Below are 23,441 nucleotides of genomic sequence, written 5' to 3'. Positions count from 1 at the left end.
AATATATTCTGTTGATAAACTCAAAGAACAGAGCAGACATCCTTCCTGGGCAGCGCCATATTGTTTACCCCGTCAGCAGCGAAACGTCTGGACATGGTTGGCTCAGCTTTGTGTCAATCAAACGGTCCTCTCGGCTCATTCGCTACTGGGCGGCCTTACGCAAACGTTGGGGGCCAATAGAATCCCAGTTCCACACTGACTGTCGTGCCATTGGTTGGCTGTCAACCCAGGCCCCGCCTTCCTGACACACCCATTTTCTCTAGAAGGAGTGATGAGCAGCCTTTTCAAAGAACTGGAGGATATTGGAATCTCTATCTTGGATTATAAATCACTGTTCAGTCAGCGAAAGGAGCATCATGCTGTGGAGAGGAGCATCCTGGCTTTCCTCCACAACGCAGACCTCTATCAGAGGATATAGGAACTCTAAGGAGTGCAATACCACCCTGAACTGCGGAGGGCAGTAATACGCTAAAGCGTCAACACTGCCGGAAACCCCATTAGAAGAAGAAGAAGAAGAGCAGCCTTTTGGCAGAAGGATAGACAAAATAAAACATGCAAGATCATGGCAACGTTTATGGAAAGACTCACTTTTCTCCAGAAAGTGAGTATAAATATTCACCCTAATAATAACGGAATACCATCTGTAGCTGAACGAAGGTGTCATGACAACGGCGTAACCTCTCTTTTAGGCTTCACAATGTAGCTCTTTTAGCTTAGCTACCGTGCAAGCTAACACATGATAATAAACACATTGAGCAATATCAGCTATTGAATGTCAAGACTCAGTTTGTTGTGGCTTATTAAGAGGAATATAATGAATGCATAAATGCATGCATGTCCGTGTTCTCTACTTGTCAAAGCTGTAAATGTGAGGACATCTACCCACTAATGAGTCCAGTCGCTGACACTCACGTGTGGGCAGATGCACTCTAGAATCTGAGGGGTTTGGATCTCTTTACTGACTTTTCTTTCACCAACTCGAGGTGCCAACTCTGATGAAGGCTACAGCAGATGATGAACAACCCTGTCCCGGCTACCTCTTCCAAGAGATAGGAAGTATCCTTTCTTTGGCTGATGTGTTTGTTCTCCTCCGCCACTATGTACAAAAGTCTGCTAAGAGAGGGAGCTATGTGGCAGAAAAGCTTGAATAGTGTGCCAGTACCAATGACTGGCTTTACATCTATAATGTAAAAGCCAAGGGTATTTTATTTCAAGTAGGCCTATATGAATGCACATTAGAACACATCTTCTAAGTTTATGCAGTTCAGTGGAATGCATGTTATGTTTGTTATCATGCAATGCTTAATCATTTCATTGAGAACTGTTATCATCTGTGGGAAATGTTGTGTACAGTATGTTGTATCGGCACATAATTGATCCATCTGACAACTGGTACGATGTGGTGATTCAGGCAAATGGTCACTGGTCGCCGTTGCTTGGCTTGGCCACTTTTCTGCTAGAACAGCTGTTCTCAACTCATTTCATGTAGAGATGTGAATTTAGCTTTGACCACAGAGTCGGGGGCCCAGGATAAAGAACACTAGTATAAGCACTGTTTCTGTAGCATCCTTAACCATCCTGACACTGTAGAAATGTGCAATGAGTCATTGGGCTGCGGTCAGTGTTTGTTGGAGTACCTGTTGGGCAGACTGCAGGTGGAGTCCTGTCATGTTAAACTCAAGGTGAGAGAGCAGGCTGAGTGGAGTGTAGGCAGGCATTGACACTAAGGCTTGCCCAGCTGCCCCTGGCAGGTAAATAAAACGTCAGGGCAGGTGAAGTTGGCTTTCAGCTTGCCCGACAGGGCAAGTGCTCATTTGAGAGGGGACACAAATGTCTATAAACACAACACGAGATATCTGTCTAAACACCTGAAAGTGGCCAGTGCGCTGTGTCTTCTGGTCTGTGGAATGTAAAATAAGAGCACTATTTACCTATATGATGTGCTGTTTTTTACATTTGAAAATATAAAATAACAAGTGTGAAACCATAGACATTCAATCATAGCTAAAGTATTTGGTATTTGGATTAGGAGGTATTGATGTATGACATTTTATCGCACAGCCCCAGAAAGTGAAGAAATAAGTGTTAAATTGAGCGGTAATTAAAATCGTACCTATCATTTTATAATGGACGATTTACTTTTCGGGCAAGTGGGCATTACCTTCGGGCAAGTAGAACATGACCTGTACTTGCCCGATGGGCAAGTGCCTCTGAGACCTTAGTGTCAACCCCTGGTAGGGCTGTCACAATTATTACATAATCATCTAATCGCAATTATTTGACATAATCGTGATTATTTTTCATAATCGTCATAATGGTTTCCATCATTCCATGTTGAAAAATTTTCATATATATTTTTTTAAAGTATAAAATAGTGGAAATAGCAGATCTACAAGCTCACACGCGTTGTGAGCTTGTAGTGGACTGAAGACTCACCTTTTCAGACTCCACCTAAACCCTTAGCACTACAGTAAAATCAATGACCATACATGAAGCTAGTTAGCATTTTCTTTTTTTTTTTTAGGTTTCTTTAGAACTTTGATTATATTGTGTTTTCTCTAGATAGATATCCATTTACATTGTTATATTGCTGTTAATGTACTGACCTATTATCTTGTTTATTATTGTGATGTTGTATCTGCTTATTGTAAGTCGCTTTGGATTAAAAGCGTCTGCTAAATGCCTAAACTGTAAACTTGTAGATCGGCTATTTCCACTATCAATGTTCTTTTTTAAGTGTAAAGTTGTCAAATATGTCAGAAGTTTCTTTATATATTTAGTGTATGTGTCATATCTACCATGTGCAACTTCAAAGCCTAAAAGCCAAACAGAAATGTAATTATCAACGACAAAAACACAATTAAATCGTTAATCGCAATTATTTGAGTGACAATTAATCGTCATGTAAAATGTCACAATCGTGACAGCCCTAGTGGAGTGTCATCATTTCCTTGGGTGACATCAGTGAAAATGCCCAATTTTGTACCTATTCTAAAACTCTGAAATGGCACGTGGGTGTTTAGTATTTTCTGCTCCTACAGATTTTGGCCTAAAATCACGCAAAGCGGTACACATGGATCTGTCCCATTTCCCATATTCCCACCTGATTGGCTATGACTGCCTTCTAAAGTTTGTGTATGCGACGTGACGGTCACTTATCTCCTGATTAGGGAGTTTTACTGCAATTTTTATTGTGTATGAAGTTACATTTCGCACATAACACTGTATGTGAATTAATGAATAATATTAGTATTAACTGGTTCTATCCCTATGTCAAGCTATTGGTCAGAATGGTCACCTGTCATGCGTATTCCGTGGACCGGGGGATATGTGTAAATATGTGTGTTCATATGGATTTTTCTAGCTATTATCCTACCATTCCAATATTAGTTTCTGCCTCTGTTGTTTCAGGTGCTAAAGATCTTTGTCCACCTGTGCGGTCATGGCTCTAATAATTTCCTCACAGAGCTCAGAAGGAACTCCACCTTCATCCAGCAGGCATCAGGTTAGAGCCAATCTGGGAACCCATTTGGTAAAGAGTTTTTTTGGGAGGCACCACTTCCCTTTTTTGTGTAGAAATAGGGGTCTTCAACAGGGGGTCCTAGGCGGTCCACAGAGTTACTACAGGTGGTCCTCCAAAATCTTTGTGTGATAGAAACTATTTTGTTCTCCTTTTTTATATTAACCACTTAATCTATTTTCAGCAGTGAAAGGTCAAGTTTTTTAAGTATCGACTGTTCAAGTGGTTAAATATCTGAAAACGCAAATTGACATCATTCCAAAATACACTGATGATTGTGCTGTCAAGCGATGAAACTAAACCTGCCACAATAAGTTCGGAAATCTAACTTTGGTCGATTATATCTCCCCTTTAATAAACCCAAATGGTATTGTGTTTTATATCATTTTTATCGTTGATTTGTCACCTTTACAACGAGAGAACAAAATTCTGGTCCGCGCTACCCACACGTTTGGCTGTGTAGCTCATGCCTCGAATGCCCGATGCTTGCAAGCTGTACTTCGTTGTAAAGGTGACAAATCAACGATAGAAATGATATAAAAATACAATACCATTTGGGTTTATTAAAGGGGAGATATAATCGACCAAAGTTAGATTTCCGAACTTTTTGTGGCAAGTTTTATATGGAATCTATGAACAGGACAATGTTAGACAATGTTAGTAACTAATGCTTTCAGCTCAACCGCAGCCTCTTTGTTTTACCCATGTTCATTTTTTTTCTTAAGTTTACAGTGGCCCCCCTGATCCCATCCACGGCACAGCTCTGTACCAGAAAGTGAGGAATACAGCACAGGTGAGTGCTCAAACACGCATCAATACCAGTGTCGTGCTCAGACACGCATCAATACCAGTGTCACACACACACACACACACACACACACACACACACACACACACACACAATCAAATGTCGCTGCTGTCTGTTCACAGGAAGTGGCCAAGTTGCTTTTCACTGATTCAGTCGCCATCAAGAGCATCTCGCCGTGCACCCTGGCAACCCCAACTATGGGTGAGGAGGAGTGCATGCCACAACAGTGACACCATCACGCACTGCATACCAACTTTGAATGACACTGCCTTTTCCCAGGACATCTGTCCACTGAAAAATGTGACTTCAATTACTGTGTAATAAACAACGTAGAGGCAGAGGGCGAGAGCGAGGAAAGAACGAGAGGGTACAACCACACTAATAAAAGAGAGAGTCAGACCAGGACGAGCTCGAGCCAGACACTATTTTTTGGTAAACAGAATGTGATCGTGGTTGTCTGTGTTTCCGCTAAGGTATGGGCTCGGCATCCGTCCACAAGTCAGGAATGCAAGGTTTTGGATATAGTCCAGGGAAGCAGGGGACCGGTGAGTAATTGAGTTCGAGTTCCACAACTAATACATGTGCCGCAAATGCAAATACTACTCAGTGTTCATTCATATAGCCTGCATTCACTATAATAAACTTACTTTGTTCTTTATGTTATAAGGTATTTTTTTTTTATAATTGTGATCATATCTAGCTAATTACAACTCAGGATCAGTCATATTTTCACTTGTCTCATTTTTGCATTTTGTAGAACTTAGAAAATAGCTTTTGATCTCTTGCCACGCTCCAAGCCTGAATATATGAAACCACGTCAAAACATAAATAACACCATAGATACAGTGCTTATGCAGTGTGTAGCCTGTTCACATTTTTTTTAACATTTATAAAATATGTGCAAACAGGGCTACAAAAATAACAGACATTGAGAAGGAGAAAACCCACCAATGTTAAAGTCTGACTCTGTGATGTTTTTGGCCTAATGCTACCTTGACAGGCAGCGACACCCTGCTGAATAGGATCCAGAAGGCTGCGGAGGTGGTGGCCAGTGCCGTGCTCCCCCCGATCGAGCACCAGGGCATCCGTCTCCACGACAATAACTACCGGGCGGTGGCGGCTCCCTCAGCGCCCATCGAGGTGGCGGTCCCGGCGTGTGCCTATAACTTGCCTCCCCGCAGGCAAAAAGGTCAGACATTATTCGTAGCTGTTTGTGGTGTGTCTCATTCAGGCTCAGTGGCTTAAGGTGTACTCTGTGCATCCAGTACTACAGTGTGTTCGAATCTGACTAGTAAACTACGTGTTGCATGACCCATAGTATTGAATCAAAACATTACATTGTGGGTAGTTGGATAGTGGTCATAGAACCGATGTCACCGGTTCGATTCCCCCTCAAGGACTTCACTCCCTGTCACTCCCTGTCTCTCTTCTGTCACTCTCCTACCTAAACCATTAATGAACCTATTTGGTTGTTGCTGTAGTCTGATTAATAAATTCAATAGGAAAGTACTGAAGTGCACAGAACTTGGTGTGGTTGCCCGGACGCGAGTCAAGAGGAATCTACTGGGAAATGTATTCTGTCTTACCATAGACCATATTCACACCGTGGCCATCTTGGATCACATGACTTCCTGGGGTAGCAGCCTGCACAAGCCTGCATTACAAACCATTGTGAACAATGGAGCGATGGTCCCAAAATATGACTTCTATTCAGCCAATTTATTTTTACCAAATTGACAAATGGGCAGATGACAACATCAACATCCCCAAAATTATTAAATAGAAGGGTATTATCCACAATATTCATGGTAGTTAGGTTGCAGTGTTACTCTGGACTTGCTACAGTATGCAGACTAGTGCTTGCTCTGCCTTCATATTGTTAATATTACAACTTTTTCTTGAAAAACGGATGCTAAAATAAAAATGTTTCAAAAATATTTTATAAAAAAATAAGCTTCAGTTCATACATGTGTTTCTATTCAGAAATGACCAAAAAAGCGTAAAATAATGATAAAATAATCATTTTGGCCATTTTGACACTGTTTACATTCTAGTCTTTTAGGCTAGCATCCTTTTTTCAAGAAAAAGTTGACTATAGCTCCTTTAACACTAATAGTGCCTCTTAATCTGAAGGTTGCTTGGTGCCTCGGTGCCACGCCGTTTCCTCCATAGGCCGCCGCTATTATTTTGAAGGGCTGGAAGGGGGTTGTTTTAGTTTTTTTGGATTATCACTTGACGGCAACGATTACGTCATCTAGTCACATGACAGTGTGAGCCCAGAAGAGAACATGGCTGCGCCCAGCGTTTGTGTACAGTACTGGAGAGTGGAGACCATCCTTTGTATAAGAATGTCCCTTTTGGAGAAAATGAGGTCTCTTTATGGGCCTCTCAATGGATTTACTATGGAGGACGTTAACTTCGCGTGCACGCCCGACGTGCGTTGTAAACAAATCGCGGACATTACCGATGCGGGCGGGACCGGAGCGACGTACAGTAAGTAATAATATCTTTACTGTATATACAGTAAGATTGACAGTCCTCACCGTCAACGGCGCCATGGTATTAACCCTTTCAATGACGGTGAGCGCCGTCTACAGCAGCAGAACAGTTAATATGATAGTGGAGCAAGCACTGCACAGATAGCAAGTCTTTGTACACAGTAAGGTTGCAGCCTAACTACCATGAATATTGTGGATAATACCCTTCTATTTAATCATTTTGGGGATGATGATGTTGTCATCTGCCCATTTATCAATTTTGTAAAAATAAATTAGTTGAACAGAACTCATATTTTGGGACCATCGCTCCATTGTTCACAATGGTTTGTAATGCAGGCTTGTGCAGGCTGCTACCCCAGGAAGTCATGTGATCCAAGATGGCCGCGGTGTGAATATGGTCTATTTGTCCCTTTCATGCCCATATATGGATATCTCTGTATCTTTCCGTCCTTGTCCCTTTTATGCCCATATATGGAGATCCCTGATGTCAGTCTCATATGGTCTATGATGTCAGTCACCTCCATATTTTGGGAAAAGTTACATTTTTGCATTTTCCCTTTCAAGACAATGGAGAAAAGTAATTCACGAAAAGATTAACATAAATTAAACTATATATAACATATTTCTTAGCAAAATGCAAGCAAGACGAGTCCTGATAAAGCCAGTCGATATGGCCCAAGTGTATGCCACCAAAACTGTGGGAGTAGTGCGGCAAAATAAAGTTTATCCGGTTTCTGGAAAGATGGGTACTAGTAGTAGTAACTAATGAATTCAGTAGGTTACGTTTGGCGGTGTGACATTCCCCTGTCGGCCGCTGTGTCCTCACTTCACTTGTCCTTCCCAAGTTACCAAGCGATGCCCGGGACAGGTGGGCGGGGGCTGGGAGGAGATTGACAGCGCCAACAGCTCCTCTCACAACTCCACTCTGGACAACGCAGCCAATAGCAGGGCCTCTGTGGGCGGGAGCAGCAAGTCGGGCGGCACTGGCAGCCAATCGGACGCCAGCAGAGAGAGCAGTGGCGACCTATCAGAACGGTGAGTCAGCATATTGGGCGTCTACTTTTAGGCGCCGCCACAGGTTCAACTAGCTATGGCTGCTTAGATAGTTATGATGAGCACTTAGGGGGGAGTAGTTGGGGTTTAAGTGTCTTACATGGAACAAGGCCGGAAGTAGGCCTGGGGCGGTATCGACATTTTGTTACCGCGATTACCGTCTTCCCATTTACCGGCGGTATTGCGGTAATTACCGCACCCCCGTATCAATTAATTAAGGTTCGGCGATAAGTCAAAATATTGCAATCATCTTCCCAAAAGTCGCCTCTCCACAGCCTGACTGCCCGAGTTATACTTCTCCGTACAGCACAGCGGGTCTGGCTTTGAAAGGAGCAGATCTACAAGCTCACAACACTTCGCATCCGCGACGCGTTCTGAGCTTTTAGATCTGCACTTTCGGGTTACCATAGTAACGTAGGCTAGCTACTTGGGCTTTTCAGACACAAACAGCTGTGTGAACAAACCAGAAGAGGACGGGTAGTCAGATCGTGTACAGTGATTCTGTAAACTCACGTCACGTCTCAACTCTCAAATCGCAGTGATTGAGTGCTGCTATATACAGGTTTTAGTTACAAGACTTGACAGAAAAGGTTATAAAATCGCCGACACGCCGCCGGACGGGGCACAACGTGCGACGCGGTGGAAAAAGTAAAATAGTTTCATTTTCGGTTTTAGTCCACGCGGCCCGCGCTCCGCCAGTAATCCGTATGAATAAAAAAAGATATGCCACAACACAAGGTATGTATTAACATCCTTGTGTCGTGTGGATTACAGAGAAAGTTTACGCTGCTCTGTACTCCTCTAAGCGGCTGCTGTGCTGCCCTGTGTAGGTCTGACTGTCTGTGTCTCTGAGTGACGTATGTGGCTTCCAAACGTGTGGTACACGGCCCAGAGCAGAGCGGCATGGAGCGCATGCGGTCCTCGCTTCTCCCCTGTTTTAAAACTCATTTGTTTTCCAATAAAAAATAGACTTTTTTTTGTCTTTTTTTACCGCGGTAAGCACACTGACACCACGGTAGACCTCGGTATACCGCGGTACGGCGGTTACCGAACCCAACCCTAGCCGGGAGGTGAACCAGTGACCTGATTACCAGACAGCCCCTCTACCCACTAAGCTAGGGCCGCCCTCTTCGTCATCAAATCACGAATAAGGCTGATGTGAAAAATTGCTGTGTCTCCTCTCCTTATATTTGTCACTTTCTCTTTTATTCTGCTCCTTCTCCCTTTTCTCCTCTTTGTTTCTCTCTCTCCTCCCTCCAGGGTGGAGGCCATGCAGTTAGGGGACTGTGGCCAGGAGATGGTGCTGATCAACAGCCTGACTGAGGGCTCCAAGGTCTTTCTGTCCAGAGAAGAGAGCCAACACTTCATCAAGGAGTGAGTGCATTGAGAACAGAGAATACAGCGCCTGTCCCCAGACCTCCCTTTGTCATTTACCTGCTTCTGGGTGTAAAGAGCTTGTAGATCTTTATTATTATTATCAATTTTATGACCTGCCCAGAATAGGCATGCGTGTTAACTCGTCCCCCAAATATGCAGGGTTTGAGCAGTTTGACAAGAGTCTCTGTGTGCAAGAGGCTTTCTCCTTGGATGGCAACTCACAATCTCCACCCCTCATTTCTCACATGGCCCTCTTCTAGCGCCACCATCAGGCCGACTGCAAATACATTTTTGGACACTGCTCCTACAGATTTTGGCCTAAAATCACACAAAGTGGTACACAGTATCTCTAAAGTCATGTCATGAACATGGATCTGTCCCATTTCCCATATTCCCCCCTGATTGGCTACGATTGCCTTCTGAAGTTTGTGTATGCACCTGACGGTCGCTTATCTCCCGATTAGGGAGTCTTACTCGTTTTATTTTGGTCTAAACTCAATCTCCCCATGTTTTCCGAGAACAGGTGCTCCACTCTTAACTGTGAGGTTGCGGTTGAGCTGCTTTCACGTAGACTCCAAGAGACTTCAAATACAGTTCAAATGGTAACATTTATCAGATCGACATAATACCCAACAATTTATTGTAAAATAGTGTCCAAGTTGGAAGTCCAATCTATATTCAATTCCTCTTGTCCTTCAGAGGGCCCTGTGTGCTGTATCCTGCCTTATGACATCTGACCTCCTCTCTCTGGAGCAAATCTTCGGGGTGACCAGGTCGCAGCTGGTTCTGCTGACTGAGGGGCCCACTGGACCTGTGGCAAACAAAGCCATGAAGGTACAACTCCCCTCTCCCAGATACAAAGTATGCCTTTGTAAAGAGAGAATTGTCATGATTGCAGCACTACTACAGTGATGATCCTTGTATTCATCGGTACTGGTTGTTTCATAAGGATATTGATTGAGGAATTGACTGTAGGTTAACTGGGCATAATAGTGGCATGAACTAACCTGTTTCGCTCTTCACTTTGTCAGTTGCTTTGTTTAACAGCCTCAGTTAATTATCTGAAATCTAAAAAAGGGGAAGTGAGAAAGACCGGAGGCAAATAGATACGATACAAGACAATAACTTAGTTTTGGTTCTTCTTCCCTATCTCATCTTAACCAGATCTTGCGGCAGTTCGAGGCCCTGGTGGGTGGACCTGTACATACTGCCAAACAGGGTAACGCAGATATCAACAGCCATCTGTCTACAGCAGACCCGCCGTCCACGCTCGCATATCCAGCCCCTTTACTACCAACCCACACAGCTGCCACCTCCATCTTCAACCACTACCAGGAGAGGGACCGGGGTGTAACTCGACCACAAACTCCTCCACCTCCTCTGGTCGTAACTCGGCCCCAAACTCCTCCACCTCGTCTAGACTTGAGCCACAAGGGTCCATCACCGGTGCCTGTGACTGATAATGAGGAGGAAATGGAATCGAGTCTTAGTGAAGAGGCGGCAGAAAGCTTGAAGGTGTCTTTATGGAATGGCGAGGCTCGAGCTCAACTTGTTGGAAATCCACCGCTTCCTACCGAAAGGGTCCTCCTCTCTCCCTCTGAGCCCCAGAATGAACTGCCCCGTCCAGGCAAGCTGTCCCTCTTCAGTGGTATGGAGCTGGTAAAGAGGGTGACTCTCAGTCCCTGCGGCGAAGGAGAAGACTCGCAGTCAGAGGCGACCAATACGGAAGAGAGGCTAGGACATGCGAGGGAGGGTTCAATGGTTGATTGCTCTGACAATTTGACAAACTCTCCTCTTACCTGTGATGTCACGTCCAATAGCAACCAAGCAGACTCAGCCTTCTCATTTCTCAACTGTTGACCGTAATTAAAAACTGGACTGCTCTGATTACATGTGTTTCTGGATAGAAGCTTGTTGTCTGGCTCACTTCGGTAACCACCTTAACGCATACTGCATCTCAAAGTCATAAGGTTGAAGCAACGGATTTGGTGTGTTCGAGTTGTTTGTTATCCACATGCCTATAGCGTCCCTATTCAGGTGAAAAGTCTGCGGAAATAGCAGATTTACAAGCTCACGTTGTATTGTGAGCTTCTACGGTATATCGGCTTTGTCCGGTGAAGAGATTTGGTATAGTAGTCTTTCTCAAACCTTTTCATTTCAATGACCCCCATAATTCTGTGTAAATTTGTACACTCAAGAGTTGCAGACCTGTAAGGATCCATTTGGACAACCCTGTTAAGGACCCTGAGTGAGGGTCTGTGGACCCCACTTTGTGAATCACTGGTGCAGAGGGAAAAAAGGAGGGCGCAAAGTATAGACCCCTGGGGGTCCCTGGTCAAAGTATATGGAGTTTTATTACCCGGCTTGGTTCCGCTCTATAATCCACCGCTGCTCATCAACGGCTCAGAGCACCTGCTGCAGTCAGGATGCACTGTGTGAATTTAGTACCGTATCCAACATGTCAGCCATGTAAACAAACACACAGCGTCATTTACAACTAAACGTTGCTCTCAAGAATGTTTCTAAAAACATTTGAGGCGAGAAATAGAGAAATAGACGACTTAATAACAGAAAATGGATTTATTTGATCAGCAATTCGTTGTTTTCCAAGGTGACCCGTGGGGGGACGCCCAGCGCAACACTTGTGAACACTTTCAGCCGTCTGTAAACAAGGTTTTCATTTTGTTTCGAGTTTTGAGTCAAATTAATAATTGTATTTATTAGCCGGGTAATAAGTGCTATAAGGTCTTGCTGCTTGGTCATTATGGCGTATATGGACACTTCAGGCTGATAATTCCCCTTGGCTCCGCCTCAGGGAATTATCAACCCGTCGTGTCCATATACGCCATAATGACCGCGCAGCAAGACCTTATCGCATACTTAATACTGTAGCGCATGGAGGGCAAGTGGGTTCATTTAGACTTGAGACAAACAGCCAGGAGGCACAAATCGAGTCTTTGAGAGGCACGACTGCTGTATTGTACTGTACAATCACGAGCCTGTCGCCTACCAGCTGTAAGAGATATCAGTAGTTTGTCAGACAAGGTTTCATTTTCCAAAAGCATCTGTGAGTTCTGCCATCTGGAGTTACAGGTTATCGTTGAACGTTTCTTTGTCTCAGGATTCCTTTTAAGTAACTATGGTTACTGTTTATGCCACTTCAGCACAGCCAAAACCTCTTTGAGGGGCTGTCCCTTGGTTTGAATTTTGCACTATAATCACTTTTCAAAGGGATTCAGAAACCTGCAGTCCAGAACTGTCTTCTGCAATTTTTTAAACTAAGATATTAATTATATTAATTATGGGTGTACCTGTTTGAGTGTTGACTATTTATACCTTCAATCATAATTATTTACCATTGAGTTATTGTAGGGTGCATGTTGACACCTAAAACATAAGTGGAATATTGTATATAGTCTGGTGAAAAAGAGAGTGAAGTGTTCATTATGAGTTTACATGTTTGTCTTTAAGTTGCCGCTGCAAGCATCATTGTTCAAAATAACCAAAATGGTTAATAGAAATGTAATTGCAAAATGTAAAAAATGCTCAACTGAAAAGACAATATCATCTTAGTTCAATTTCATAGTCGTTCACTATGCACGTCATGTCCCAAATTGCAGTCTGAAACAGTGATGTAACCTGGAACATAGTCATGACTGGATGTTACATTTTCCTTGCACATGTACAGTATGAGATTGCTGTGTGATAAAAATGCTGTTATTTACAGCACCAGGTACTAGAAAGATTTAACTTTTTATTTTTGAATTTAGAGTGGTACTCTATTGGGGCATGAAAGTGGCATGAAATTAACTGAACAGCTGACTTAAACTCCCACAGTTAATTCTTGATGATGTCAAATGACCTTATAAGTTACAAAATATTAAAAGACTATTTTCACAAATCCTGATCATTTAGCTTTATTTGCAACAGTGTTTTGGTCTTACTGCACATGCCATCAACCAGTATGAGGAAAGCTTTGAACACACATACACCGTGTAAAACAGTTAACTGAACAAGTATATTCAGAAAATGTAACCAGACGGCCTTCTTCTCGAGGCAGTTTTTTCACATTTGTCAAGTAGCACTGCGTTCTTGAATGCACCCCCTACTACAGTAGAGCCACAAACTCCAGTATTTGCTCACAGAGCGCTAAAATTAGCTAGGGTCTAATTTGAGGTTGGATATTGTTGGTGAGGCTCATGACTGATTTGTGTTCCCTTACCCTGAACCCAATGGCCTTCCCACACCCAAACCTTTTGCTAGTTTATGCCTTGGTGTCGCCACACATTTTAAAAAGCGCAAGTTGAAAAGGCGCAATGCCTCACATTTTTAGCTTGACAAAGTTATTTTCAGCAAGTGACACAGTAGTATGATGAAGCATAAATTAGGCTTTAATCAGGCTTAAGTACTGTCTGCTAGTATTCCTTAATCACTTTGGTTAAGCCTGAAATGTGCTCTCTAGTTTTTTTTTTAAACAATGCTCCCTAAGGAGGGAAGTGGTCAGCCTTCACTCTCCTCTATGAAGGGGACAAGCAAATAGAAACACAGACAACGAACAGGGCCCACATACACATTGCTGCATACGAAAACAACAAACAACTTGCCTGGTTTGGAGTAAATAGAAGGGGAGGTGGTTGAATAAAGTGCTTCGCTTTATTTTAGTATTGCAAGCACTTTGGAGCATACACACGGTTTCTCATAGATAGCACCATGAAGATGTCCACGCATCGACACGCATGTAAAGAGAATGATACCCCTTTGTAAAGTGCATGGGGCGCACACACACACGCTCGCACACACACACACACACACACACACGTACACGTACACATCGACACTGCACAGATTAACCACAGTGGTCAGGCCATGGACAGGGAGGTGTGCTTATGGTCTTGACACATTGTATGAAGTGCAAGCTCCCCCACCCCAACATCTCCCCAACACATCATTACTCCTCACCCATCCCAAATATGTCTCTTTAAGATATTGAAGACGGGGGGGTCCACTAGTGCCAGGGGTGGTCAGGACTGATGAGCGAGGGACACGGTCAGCAGAGAGAGAGAGAGACAGCTTTACGGGGTCACTGTCACGTGGAACCTGGTCGCCCTCTGGTCTGTATACTGTTGAAGTGGGCCTCCCTCAGGACTCTGTTGATGTGGTGGTAGGGTTCACTACTGCTGCTGCTACTGCCGTCGCCATGGAAACCCTGCAGTGAGGCGCTGGCGGAACCTTCAGGCTGGGGGCTGAGGGAGTTCTGGGAAATGCAGTTCTGTCCGTCCACGCAAAGACTGGTGCTGGCTGAGGCTGCTCTCTCCGGACTACTGATCCCACCGCTGCTGTCACTGCTGGACGAATGCTACGGCAGAGAGAGGGGACACAGACAGACTTAGCTGCACGACTGGCTTACGCTTCATTTATACCCCATCGCTCGATGGTGTCGCTTGCGGAATGGAACTGTCAGCAAGCGGCACCATCGTAGCCTGGGGTATGAATTGGACTTCATGATGACTATGACGATTTGCCTGTAAGAGTCACACAGGAGGGGGGGGCTGTGAATTGTAGCGCTGGCTTCATTGACATCTCTGCTATGCGTAACTGCCGCAGGTAGACTCACCAGTGGCATCATAACCACAAAGCCAGGCGGCTTGCTCTGACATCTGCATGAAGGTTGCCGGGTTAAATATGACTTTGCGTTGTGGCTCGGCAGATGACATAGCTGGCACTAAAGGTGGGAACAGTACCCCTGAACAAAATGTGTCTTTGACCAGGGTAATCGTGGGGGAGATTAGGACGATGACTCACAAGAGTCAAAGAGGAAGATAAGCGACTCGGTCTCAGGCACTGCTGAGACCGAGCCCCTGCCCTTTTATCCATCTGTAAAAAGTGCCCTCTCCAGACCATGAATGCAGTTTTTACTACGGTGAAAGAAATGTAAATGCCCTCTTTCTATGGCATACCGGAAGGCAGCATTCAAGACAATTGCCTTGTCCAAACTCTCCTGAACTTGAATGCAGCATCTTATGTATGCCTTCACGCCACATCTCCAGTACAATAGTTTAGTGTGGTATGCCCGTCCCTGCTCGGTCTTACCTCTGAATCCCAGACATCTCGTCCCAGGTCTGACACCAGCGTGTCATGAGACCCTCCCGACCTCTTGGCCTGAGGGTTCAACCGCTGCTCCTCCTCGTTGTCACCGCCGCGCCGACGCTTCCTGTGCAAACAGCGAGAGGAGATAAGAGAGAGAGTGAGCCGATGGGCGTTGGGAGGAGCACGCAAATGAATATGGAATAAATAAAAAAAAGATAAGACAGTAAATGGGAGGGGGGTTGAGAGCTAGATGCGAGTGTGGGGGGAGAGAGAGAGAGAGACAAAAATAGCACCACCAGCTTCTCCAGCAGTTGCAGTACATGATCAAACATGTGCTGCTGCGCACGTTATTATCAGTTTTTGACATAACACACCAATGAGCCTGCATTGCCGTTCCATCGGTGTGTTGATCTGAACACCATGAACAATCATTAATAATAGACTATTAATACGAATCACGTCACATACTGTAGCTTATAAGCAGAGGCGTATGGGGGAGAAATCCCTGAATGATTTAGGACACCCAGAGCTGAGATAACAGGCTAAGATAATCATATTCTGCCCCTCTGTGAAGCCCACCAAGGGGCAAGAACCCCTGTCCACCCACATTTACCTACATTTTGTTTCCTTGAATGTACAGCCAATTCAATTCAGCTAATTGTTTGGGTTGGCTATGTATGTAAATGGCTATGTGTGAGTGTCTGTGTGTGTATATATGTATGGATCCATACCTTTTAAGGTGGTTGGACTGTGAGCCAAGGTGTCACCCCCCCCCCCAACCCAACCCAGCTGATTATAACGGTTCTATTCACCATGATTGACTGTCCATCATGTTACCTGTTTTCAGTCAGCATGTTGGGCAAATCCTGATGGTTGGTCGGCTTGGCAAAGAAACGTTGACACTCCCTCCCTGGACTGGATCGGGTTGAGATGATCCTGCCTCGCAGCTTTCGCCCAAGAACCAAAGAGAGATCCTAGTAGTACAGCTGCACCACCATGTCGCTGGGAACTCACTAGTCACTATAACAAGAAGACCACACTGTAATCTCTTACTGCAGCCAAACCCCCAGCTTGTCCAAGCACAGCCTGTCTGTCACAGAGAGCAAAGAGGCAGCTTACACTTTAGAAATGACAATTCACCCAAGTCCAAGCCAGCACCTTCTCTGCAGCACTGATCAGTCTATTATTCTGTATGAGTGTATATGGTATGCTATGGTACACACGGCTGTCAGCGAGACAGCTACACCTCGTTACGTAATGACATCTCCAGGAACTCCACCTACGACAGTACAAGCAAGGCAACAAGCTATCGCGTTAGCAAAGCTGACTTGTTAGCAACATTAGCCCTTCCGCTTTCGTATTCCGACTGTTGACGGCTGTTAACGGCAGTGGTGGAAAAAGTACTCACATTCAAAATGTACTCGAGTAAAACGTACACAAGTATTGGTATGAAATGCATTTAAGAACCAATTAAATACTTATTAAAGAAAGTAATTAAAACATCTTTAAAAAGTTAACGTTCAAAAGCTAAAGATAAAAGCCGGCTTTAGTTTGCCTCGCTGCCCGCGCCGCAGCTGATCCTGTCTGTTGACATTACGTTCGGTGACGTTGGATGACGCTCGGACCAAGCGGAAGCCACCGCGTTACATCGAACTTAGTGACCTATCGACTTCTGTTCTGTGACGAGCGGCGGTCGCCACTGCCCATGCATTCATTCAAGGATTGGACTGCAAGCAGGCAGGCAGCTCACCTAAAAAATATGTTGTCCCGGTAAAAAGATGTTGTTGCTTGTTGGATCACACTATTCAGATTGATTCGCAGTCGCACCCTAGTTTGAGCAAAATAGAATAAGGAAATTGCTAAAACAGCGACCCCTAGAGTCACAAAATTCAACAGGTCACCAATTGTTCTAATTTTATAGTGTACAGTAGGGCGGCCTACGCACCGGAATATTGTGGGGACTCCGTGAACCGCTGGAGGTAAAACCGAGTCTTTATTATAGTTTTGTATCAATTTCCCGAATACTGTGGCAAGTGGCAACGAACAGCTGCATGCAAATTGTGATCAGTTCACCAGGCAGAGTGAGTCACTGCTCATTTAAATGGTCTGACAAGAAGGTTGCAGTTGGCCTACTACAGTACTGTATCTCATCAAGTAACAAGTTCAACCTGAATTCTGTCATTGGAATAGCAATATAAAGATGACCTAGTGGTCCCCAACATTTTTTGCTCGAGACCCACACATTTGCCCCCAGGACCCAAACTAGTGAGTTGTAAATCGGCTATTTCACTACTTCTTAAACATTTGTTTTCTCTAATTTATGGAATTTCTTAGATTTATTTTATTAATTAATGAAATTACTTGTTTTGAAATAATAATAATTAAAAACCAAATAAAGGAAACAAAAAAATTAAGGGACCCATAAAAATGTGTCCAAGACCCACAAATCCCGAGTCCCAACCCAGTGTTTGGGAACCAGTGACCTATGCACATTGAGTGAGGCCAGGTATTGGTGCATTAGAATGGCATGCCTGTGTGTCTCTGTCATATAACTGTAGATGCAGGTGATCCAGCACTCAGCAGAGACACTGCGCACAGCTTTAGTCTCCAGTCATCCTGAGCTGGTTGATCAATATCAGAAATACAGTAAAGAAGAACGGCAACTTCTGGAAGAAGGGCTTCACCCTGGGAGAGCAGGATCCCTGTTCCAGCCTATCACGGTGCACTCTGAGGCAGACTGGATCCCCTCTCACCCCGAGGAGCCTCAGGACTTCAAGAGCTTCTACAGAGACTCCCACCGCAAGATGCCCACCGAAGGACACAACACCATCTACATTCAGACCATAGGTAAGACCTCTGGTGTGTCTGTGACTGACTGTGTACCACAAACAGACCAGCACATTGTCTTTGCAGTGTTTCATCCCACCCATTCACACCTCAGCACTTGAGAAAATGGACAGTCCTTACTCCAGTCCACAACCAGGCTTGCTTGAATCTTTTATGACCTGGCTGCACTGCACTGCATCTGTGACTGGCATTCTCCTATACTCCCTATACGCCCATGAATGTGTGGCCAGAAACAACTCTTAACACCGTTGTCAAGTTTTTGGTGGGATGATCTTAAATGATGACGAGAGGGGCCTACAAAAGAGTCACATTACTGGCACCACTAACTGTCACAGTGGTGCCAGTAAAAAGGTCTCTTCTTGAACATTGGAAAACACGAAGGAGATGATCATGGACATCTGTAAGAAACGGCAGAGATTGTATACTCTGCTACCACCCAGAGCATCCAGAGGCCATCACTGCATGGTATAGAAATAATATTATAGCCATTGCCAGAATCTTTGGGTTCTATAGAAACTGGTGGGTTCAGCTAAGAGTACCACATTGAACTCCCTCCAGTCCCTGCTTGGACATTTACAAGATGCTTGAGTAGAGCAAAAAGGCAAGCACCAGAGTGTCTCAAAGCTAGGGCTCAAGAAGAGTTTTCTTTTTCGCCCAGCAGCTGTCGGAGCCATGAACGAGGACATGGACAATAAACAAAATAATAAGAAAAAACGAAATAAATCTATTTGCACAATGTATACAAATGTATCCATTCCGTATAGGCCTACATGGTTATGCCTTATTGCACATTTAAAATAAATATGAATAAATAAAAAAATCCAGACACCCTCACACTGTTAATTGATATTCACTGTATGCTATGCTAACTAATTCAGTGACTCAGTACAGATGTCTAGTAGTGTCAAAACCTAAGCCTAAATATATATATACATTTTTTGGTTTGGTTTTTTACTAGTACCTCTCATGTTTTTCAGTCTTACTGTTATGACTGACTGACTGAATACTTTATTAGTCAGAAATGTAAACAGCATGAGGTACAGTCAGACATTTAGGCTAAAAGGATAACACAAAAACGTCCTGGGGAATTGTTTCCGTTCCCTCTGGGAACCAATAAGGTGTATCTTATGACACCCACCATATAGTTCAGGCATGAGAATGCAATACAGTAAGATGATGATGAACGGCATGGTCAGTGAATGTGAGACAACACGACACACATATAGAATAATGACCAATTATATTTCTACTGTATATCTAACGTTCATACATTTTGGAATGTACTATTCCCACTCTTTGCCCCCGGCCTGGATCTTTTCCAAGTCGCGCACATGAGATAAGGCAAAGTACAGTATGTTTTAACTCTCATGATCATGTGATGGTGAGTAGAATGTGTATGGGTTGAACCAGGCCACGAGATAGCTAATGTCTGGTAATCAGTTGCAGATGCAATCATGATATGCTCTGCAGCTGGGTTTTTAATCATATGGCATATGATCAATTGGCATGACTTTTATTCTGTGTTTCCGTTAGGCTCCTTTGGAGAGGCAGGCGCTCAGACCGACCAGTATTTGGAATGGCTCAGAGAGTACTGCCAGGCCTTCTTCTATGGACTGGCTGTGAAGCTGTTACCCCCGGTTACTGTGACTGAGACAGGATGTACTTTCAGGGTGAACAGCAACTCGCACAACCTTCAGATCCTTACAGGTAAGGAGGACCCTTAAAATGTCACCTTTTTAACACTTGGCTAGCCTGTATTCTCACTTTCTGTTCTTGTGCACATTAGCAATGTAGAAAGTGGAAGCAATGAAAAAGACAATGATTTTAACATCATCTCAATTCTAGGCGACCTGCTGCGTTTTTTGGATAAAAGGAAGCCAAAGGATGCTTTCTGTATTGTCGGAATTACAATGATTGACCTCTATCCCAAAGACTCCTGGAACTTTGTATTTGGACAGGCTTCACTCAGTCATGGTGAGCACAAGCTGGTACCTAGACTACAACTATATATTTGTTCTGAGACCCGGAAGAAAGACTGTTGACCACAGCAGTTAGGATTACTGCAACGCACCCTCCTGAGACGCTTCTTAATATAAAGCCTGCTCTCTTAAATCTCCTGCTATGGGATTAGCACAATGTTTGCACAGCATGACATAAACACAACATGGACTCAATGTTTTTTGGCTCTGGTAACAGCCCAACAGGCCACAGTCACGCTGCTAGAGTGCATGTGTATACCCTTTTAATTCTAGCTTAATCTGAGCTAAACATGGCTCCAGCAGGGCTCAAAAGTGTCAGTTTGCCCCATTAAAATACAACCTAAACCTTTTTCTAATCTGCCCTTCAGAGAATGGCATTCAATTCATATCTCAAATGAACTTATAGTCCACATGGGTGCTTGAGTCTTTCTTTAATACAAGTCTTATTGTCTTGACTGACAACTTTAGTTGGGTTTGGCTCTTTGGCTCTTAATTTAAAAACACATTACAATTTTAAAATATTACCAAATATTTACTGTGAAAATTGGTGAAGGCTCAGCATTATATTCTGTATATTTTCACATAGACCAGGGTAGTGAGGCCTTGTCACTGGATGCCACTAGATGGCGCTAAACTCAAGTACAACCTTATGAATGCAAGCTCACCAAAGACTTGAATGAATGGAGAGTTTTTAACTTTGTGTTATAGAAACCCTGTGTTCTATGTCTGTTCAGGGATGGGTGTTTTTAGCTTTGCCAGGTATGATGACAACTTCTACAGAAGAAGTTACGCTGGAAGGTTGAAAAAACAACTCAAGCCAAAGCAGGGGGACTACACTGTGTTTGAAGACTATTATACGCCCCCCATCAGCAGTACTCTGCTCCTACGATCCTGTAAGGTTGGTTGCAAGTTCACATTGATCGATCACTGTGTTATCGGTTCAGCTATTAACACGTATACAGCTTCCACAAGGTCCTTGTCATCTAATGTCATCTGTATAAATCATTTATACAAATAAACTGGTAGTTGTAATTAGGGCTGTCACGATTATGACATTTTACATTACAATTAATTGTCACTCAAATAATTGTGATTAACGATTTAATTGTGTTTTTGTCGTTGACAATTACATTTCTGTTTGGCTTTTAGTCTTTGAAGTTGCACATGGTAGATATGACACATAACCTAAATATACAAAGAAATTACTGACATATTTGACAACTTCATACTTAAAAAAGAACATTGGCTCACAATGCGTCGCATCCACTATTTTTTATATATGACGAATATGACGATTGTGAAAAATAATCACGATTATGTCAAATAATCACGATTAGACGAGTATGTAATAATTGTGACAGCCCTAAGTTGTAATTATATTTCATCCAGACAATGACCCATGAGATTGGCCATATGTTTGGAATACGTCATTGCCAGTGGATGAACTGTGTCATGCAAGGGTCTAACCACCTGGAGGAGTCGGACCGCCGTCCCCTCAACCTCTGCCCCGTCTGCCTCCGCAAACTGCAGTCCTCAGTTGGCTTTAAAATGGCTGACAGATACAAGGTAAGTCAGGATGTTTCAAATACAAATGAAACTATATAACTGTTTATTTATGTCCTAATGTAAGGGAAACCGGGTTAAAGCAACACATGAACTACCGGTACATTATTCCTAAATTAATTTGAACTGGATTATGCTAAGCTGCTCGACGTAACAAATGTACTAAATAGTACATGTTAGTTACACAATGATGTGAGCACCAGTGAGCACAGTAACTGTAACCTACTTGTTCAGCCCATTTGGGCGATCCGTGAAGCCATGGGAAGAAAGAGTCGTGACAACTTCAGTCCAAAATGCTTGATCATCACATGATTCATGTAGAAAGTTCCAGTTACATATTAATTTGATTCAGATCTGTTGATAATATACACATATACAATATCAGATTCTTTAAATGTCTTAGCTTTAAAAGTGCATCACAAATAGTATATTCTGCTGCAACTCTGCTGGACTCCGCAGCTCCGCTATTGATGTAAAATAAAATCAATGTGTTAATTTTAGGTAACAGAGTTGTCACTACTCTCTCTTCTCTTTAAATCACTCTGGCCTGTCCAACATATTCATCGATTGCATCAGATTACTCAGCAATGGTTGTTTTAGTCAGACATCAATCTAGTTAAGAACACAATTCTTACTAGACTTAACAGGAAAGGCAGCGAAACACCTAGACTACATGATTGCCTGTATAACTTAGTTTGAATATGCACCATCATCAGCAAGAGCAAGAGATCTCTCTCTAGGCTTGGTAAATGTATACTTTACATTGATTGTCAGGAACTTTGAGGACTTCTTGATGTTGTTCTCTTGGTCAGCTCTCCCTTAATGTCCCTTCATTATTAATGTCTATGGGAAGACCAGGTCAAACTAAGTTCAAAGGGTATACCTTAGGTTGAACAATGTAACTGTTCTACCTGTCAGGTCTTGCTGTGGTGGATGGAGGATGAACAGAGTGGAACAGTCAGCCCAGCCCAGTCCACTGGATCTCAGTGTGCAACCCGCTACCCTAAACCCACCCAGGCCTTTGAAACCTCCAGACTGTGGCTTCGCAGGTGCATGGACATACTGGAACATGGTCAACTATAGCTGCCATCAGTCACTCTGGGTATGAACCGGATATAATGGAGGACAATAGAAAAGTTACGAGTAATATAACGAAGTACATTATCCATATTAGAAATGAGGCCTCCTCCCCTTTTCTCTCTACACCGAATCTCTTTGCTGAAAATGGCCAATCTACGAGCTCACAGCATGTCCTTTTTGACACATTATGAGCATGTAGATGTACTATTTTTCACACACTATGGTATGGTTAATGATGTGGTTAATTATGAACTTCAAAAAGTGGTTATTGGAAATAATTTTCCCTGACTCCTTCCTTACATGATGATGTCAAGATTTCCTAAGGACTGTGCCCCAGTCACTGTTTGCTAGTAATTTTGGTCATCTAGGAATTGAAGACTAGTCATCAGTTGCACACGGTGGTAATTTTTCTGGTCAAGGTCACAAAGTGGTCTAAACTAACTAAAGCTAAACCATTGGTGCATATTATGACTGAGTCAATTGCTTTGAGAAACACCCCCTTATTGTAGTAAAGAAGTACAAGAAATACTGGAACTAAAACGAAACATTTTAAACAATATGAACTAAACTGAAACAAGCAAACCCACTCTGAAATCCAACTTGAATTGAATATAAATTGCAGCAACAAA

The 23,441-nt window shown here is 43.4% G+C and overlaps 3 protein-coding genes across 3 annotated transcripts in view; 2 read left to right on the top strand and 1 right to left on the bottom strand.

Moving 5' to 3' along the window:
• The window catches only part of LOC308302754 (WD repeat domain phosphoinositide-interacting protein 1-like), a 265,670-nt gene that overhangs the window by 192,977 nt on the left and 49,252 nt on the right, over positions 1–23,441 (bottom strand). The window lies entirely within an intron of this gene.
• On the top strand, positions 522–12,002 carry tepsin (TEPSIN adaptor related protein complex 4 accessory protein). The gene is made up of 13 exons (XM_080747676.1): positions 522–601; positions 984–1,056; positions 1,591–1,682; positions 3,412–3,505; positions 4,246–4,313; positions 4,451–4,529; positions 4,802–4,873; positions 5,329–5,517; positions 7,672–7,861; positions 9,140–9,253; positions 9,780–9,858; positions 9,956–10,090; positions 10,421–12,002. The coding sequence occupies exons 1-13, from the start codon at positions 563–565 to the stop codon at positions 11,114–11,116; spliced, it is 1,920 nt and encodes a 639-aa protein (XP_080603802.1). The 5' UTR covers positions 522–562; the 3' UTR covers positions 11,117–12,002.
• On the top strand, positions 17,902–23,122 carry amz2 (archaelysin family metallopeptidase 2; the record flags this gene model as incomplete). Its single annotated transcript, XM_080747636.1, has 6 exons — positions 17,902–18,190; positions 19,724–19,897; positions 20,036–20,164; positions 20,904–21,067; positions 21,559–21,735; positions 22,651–23,122. The coding sequence occupies 6 exons, from the start codon at positions 17,902–17,904 to the stop codon at positions 22,813–22,815; spliced, it is 1,098 nt and encodes a 365-aa protein (XP_080603762.1). The 3' UTR covers positions 22,816–23,122.

This window comes from Nannobrachium achirus (genome assembly GCF_963921795.1).
Source record: "Nannobrachium achirus genome assembly, chromosome: 18".
Lineage (NCBI taxonomy): Eukaryota > Metazoa > Chordata > Actinopteri > Myctophiformes > Myctophidae > Nannobrachium > Nannobrachium achirus.
The sequence above is the reverse complement of the archived record's forward strand: the minus strand, read 5'-3'. Positions and strand labels throughout refer to the sequence as shown.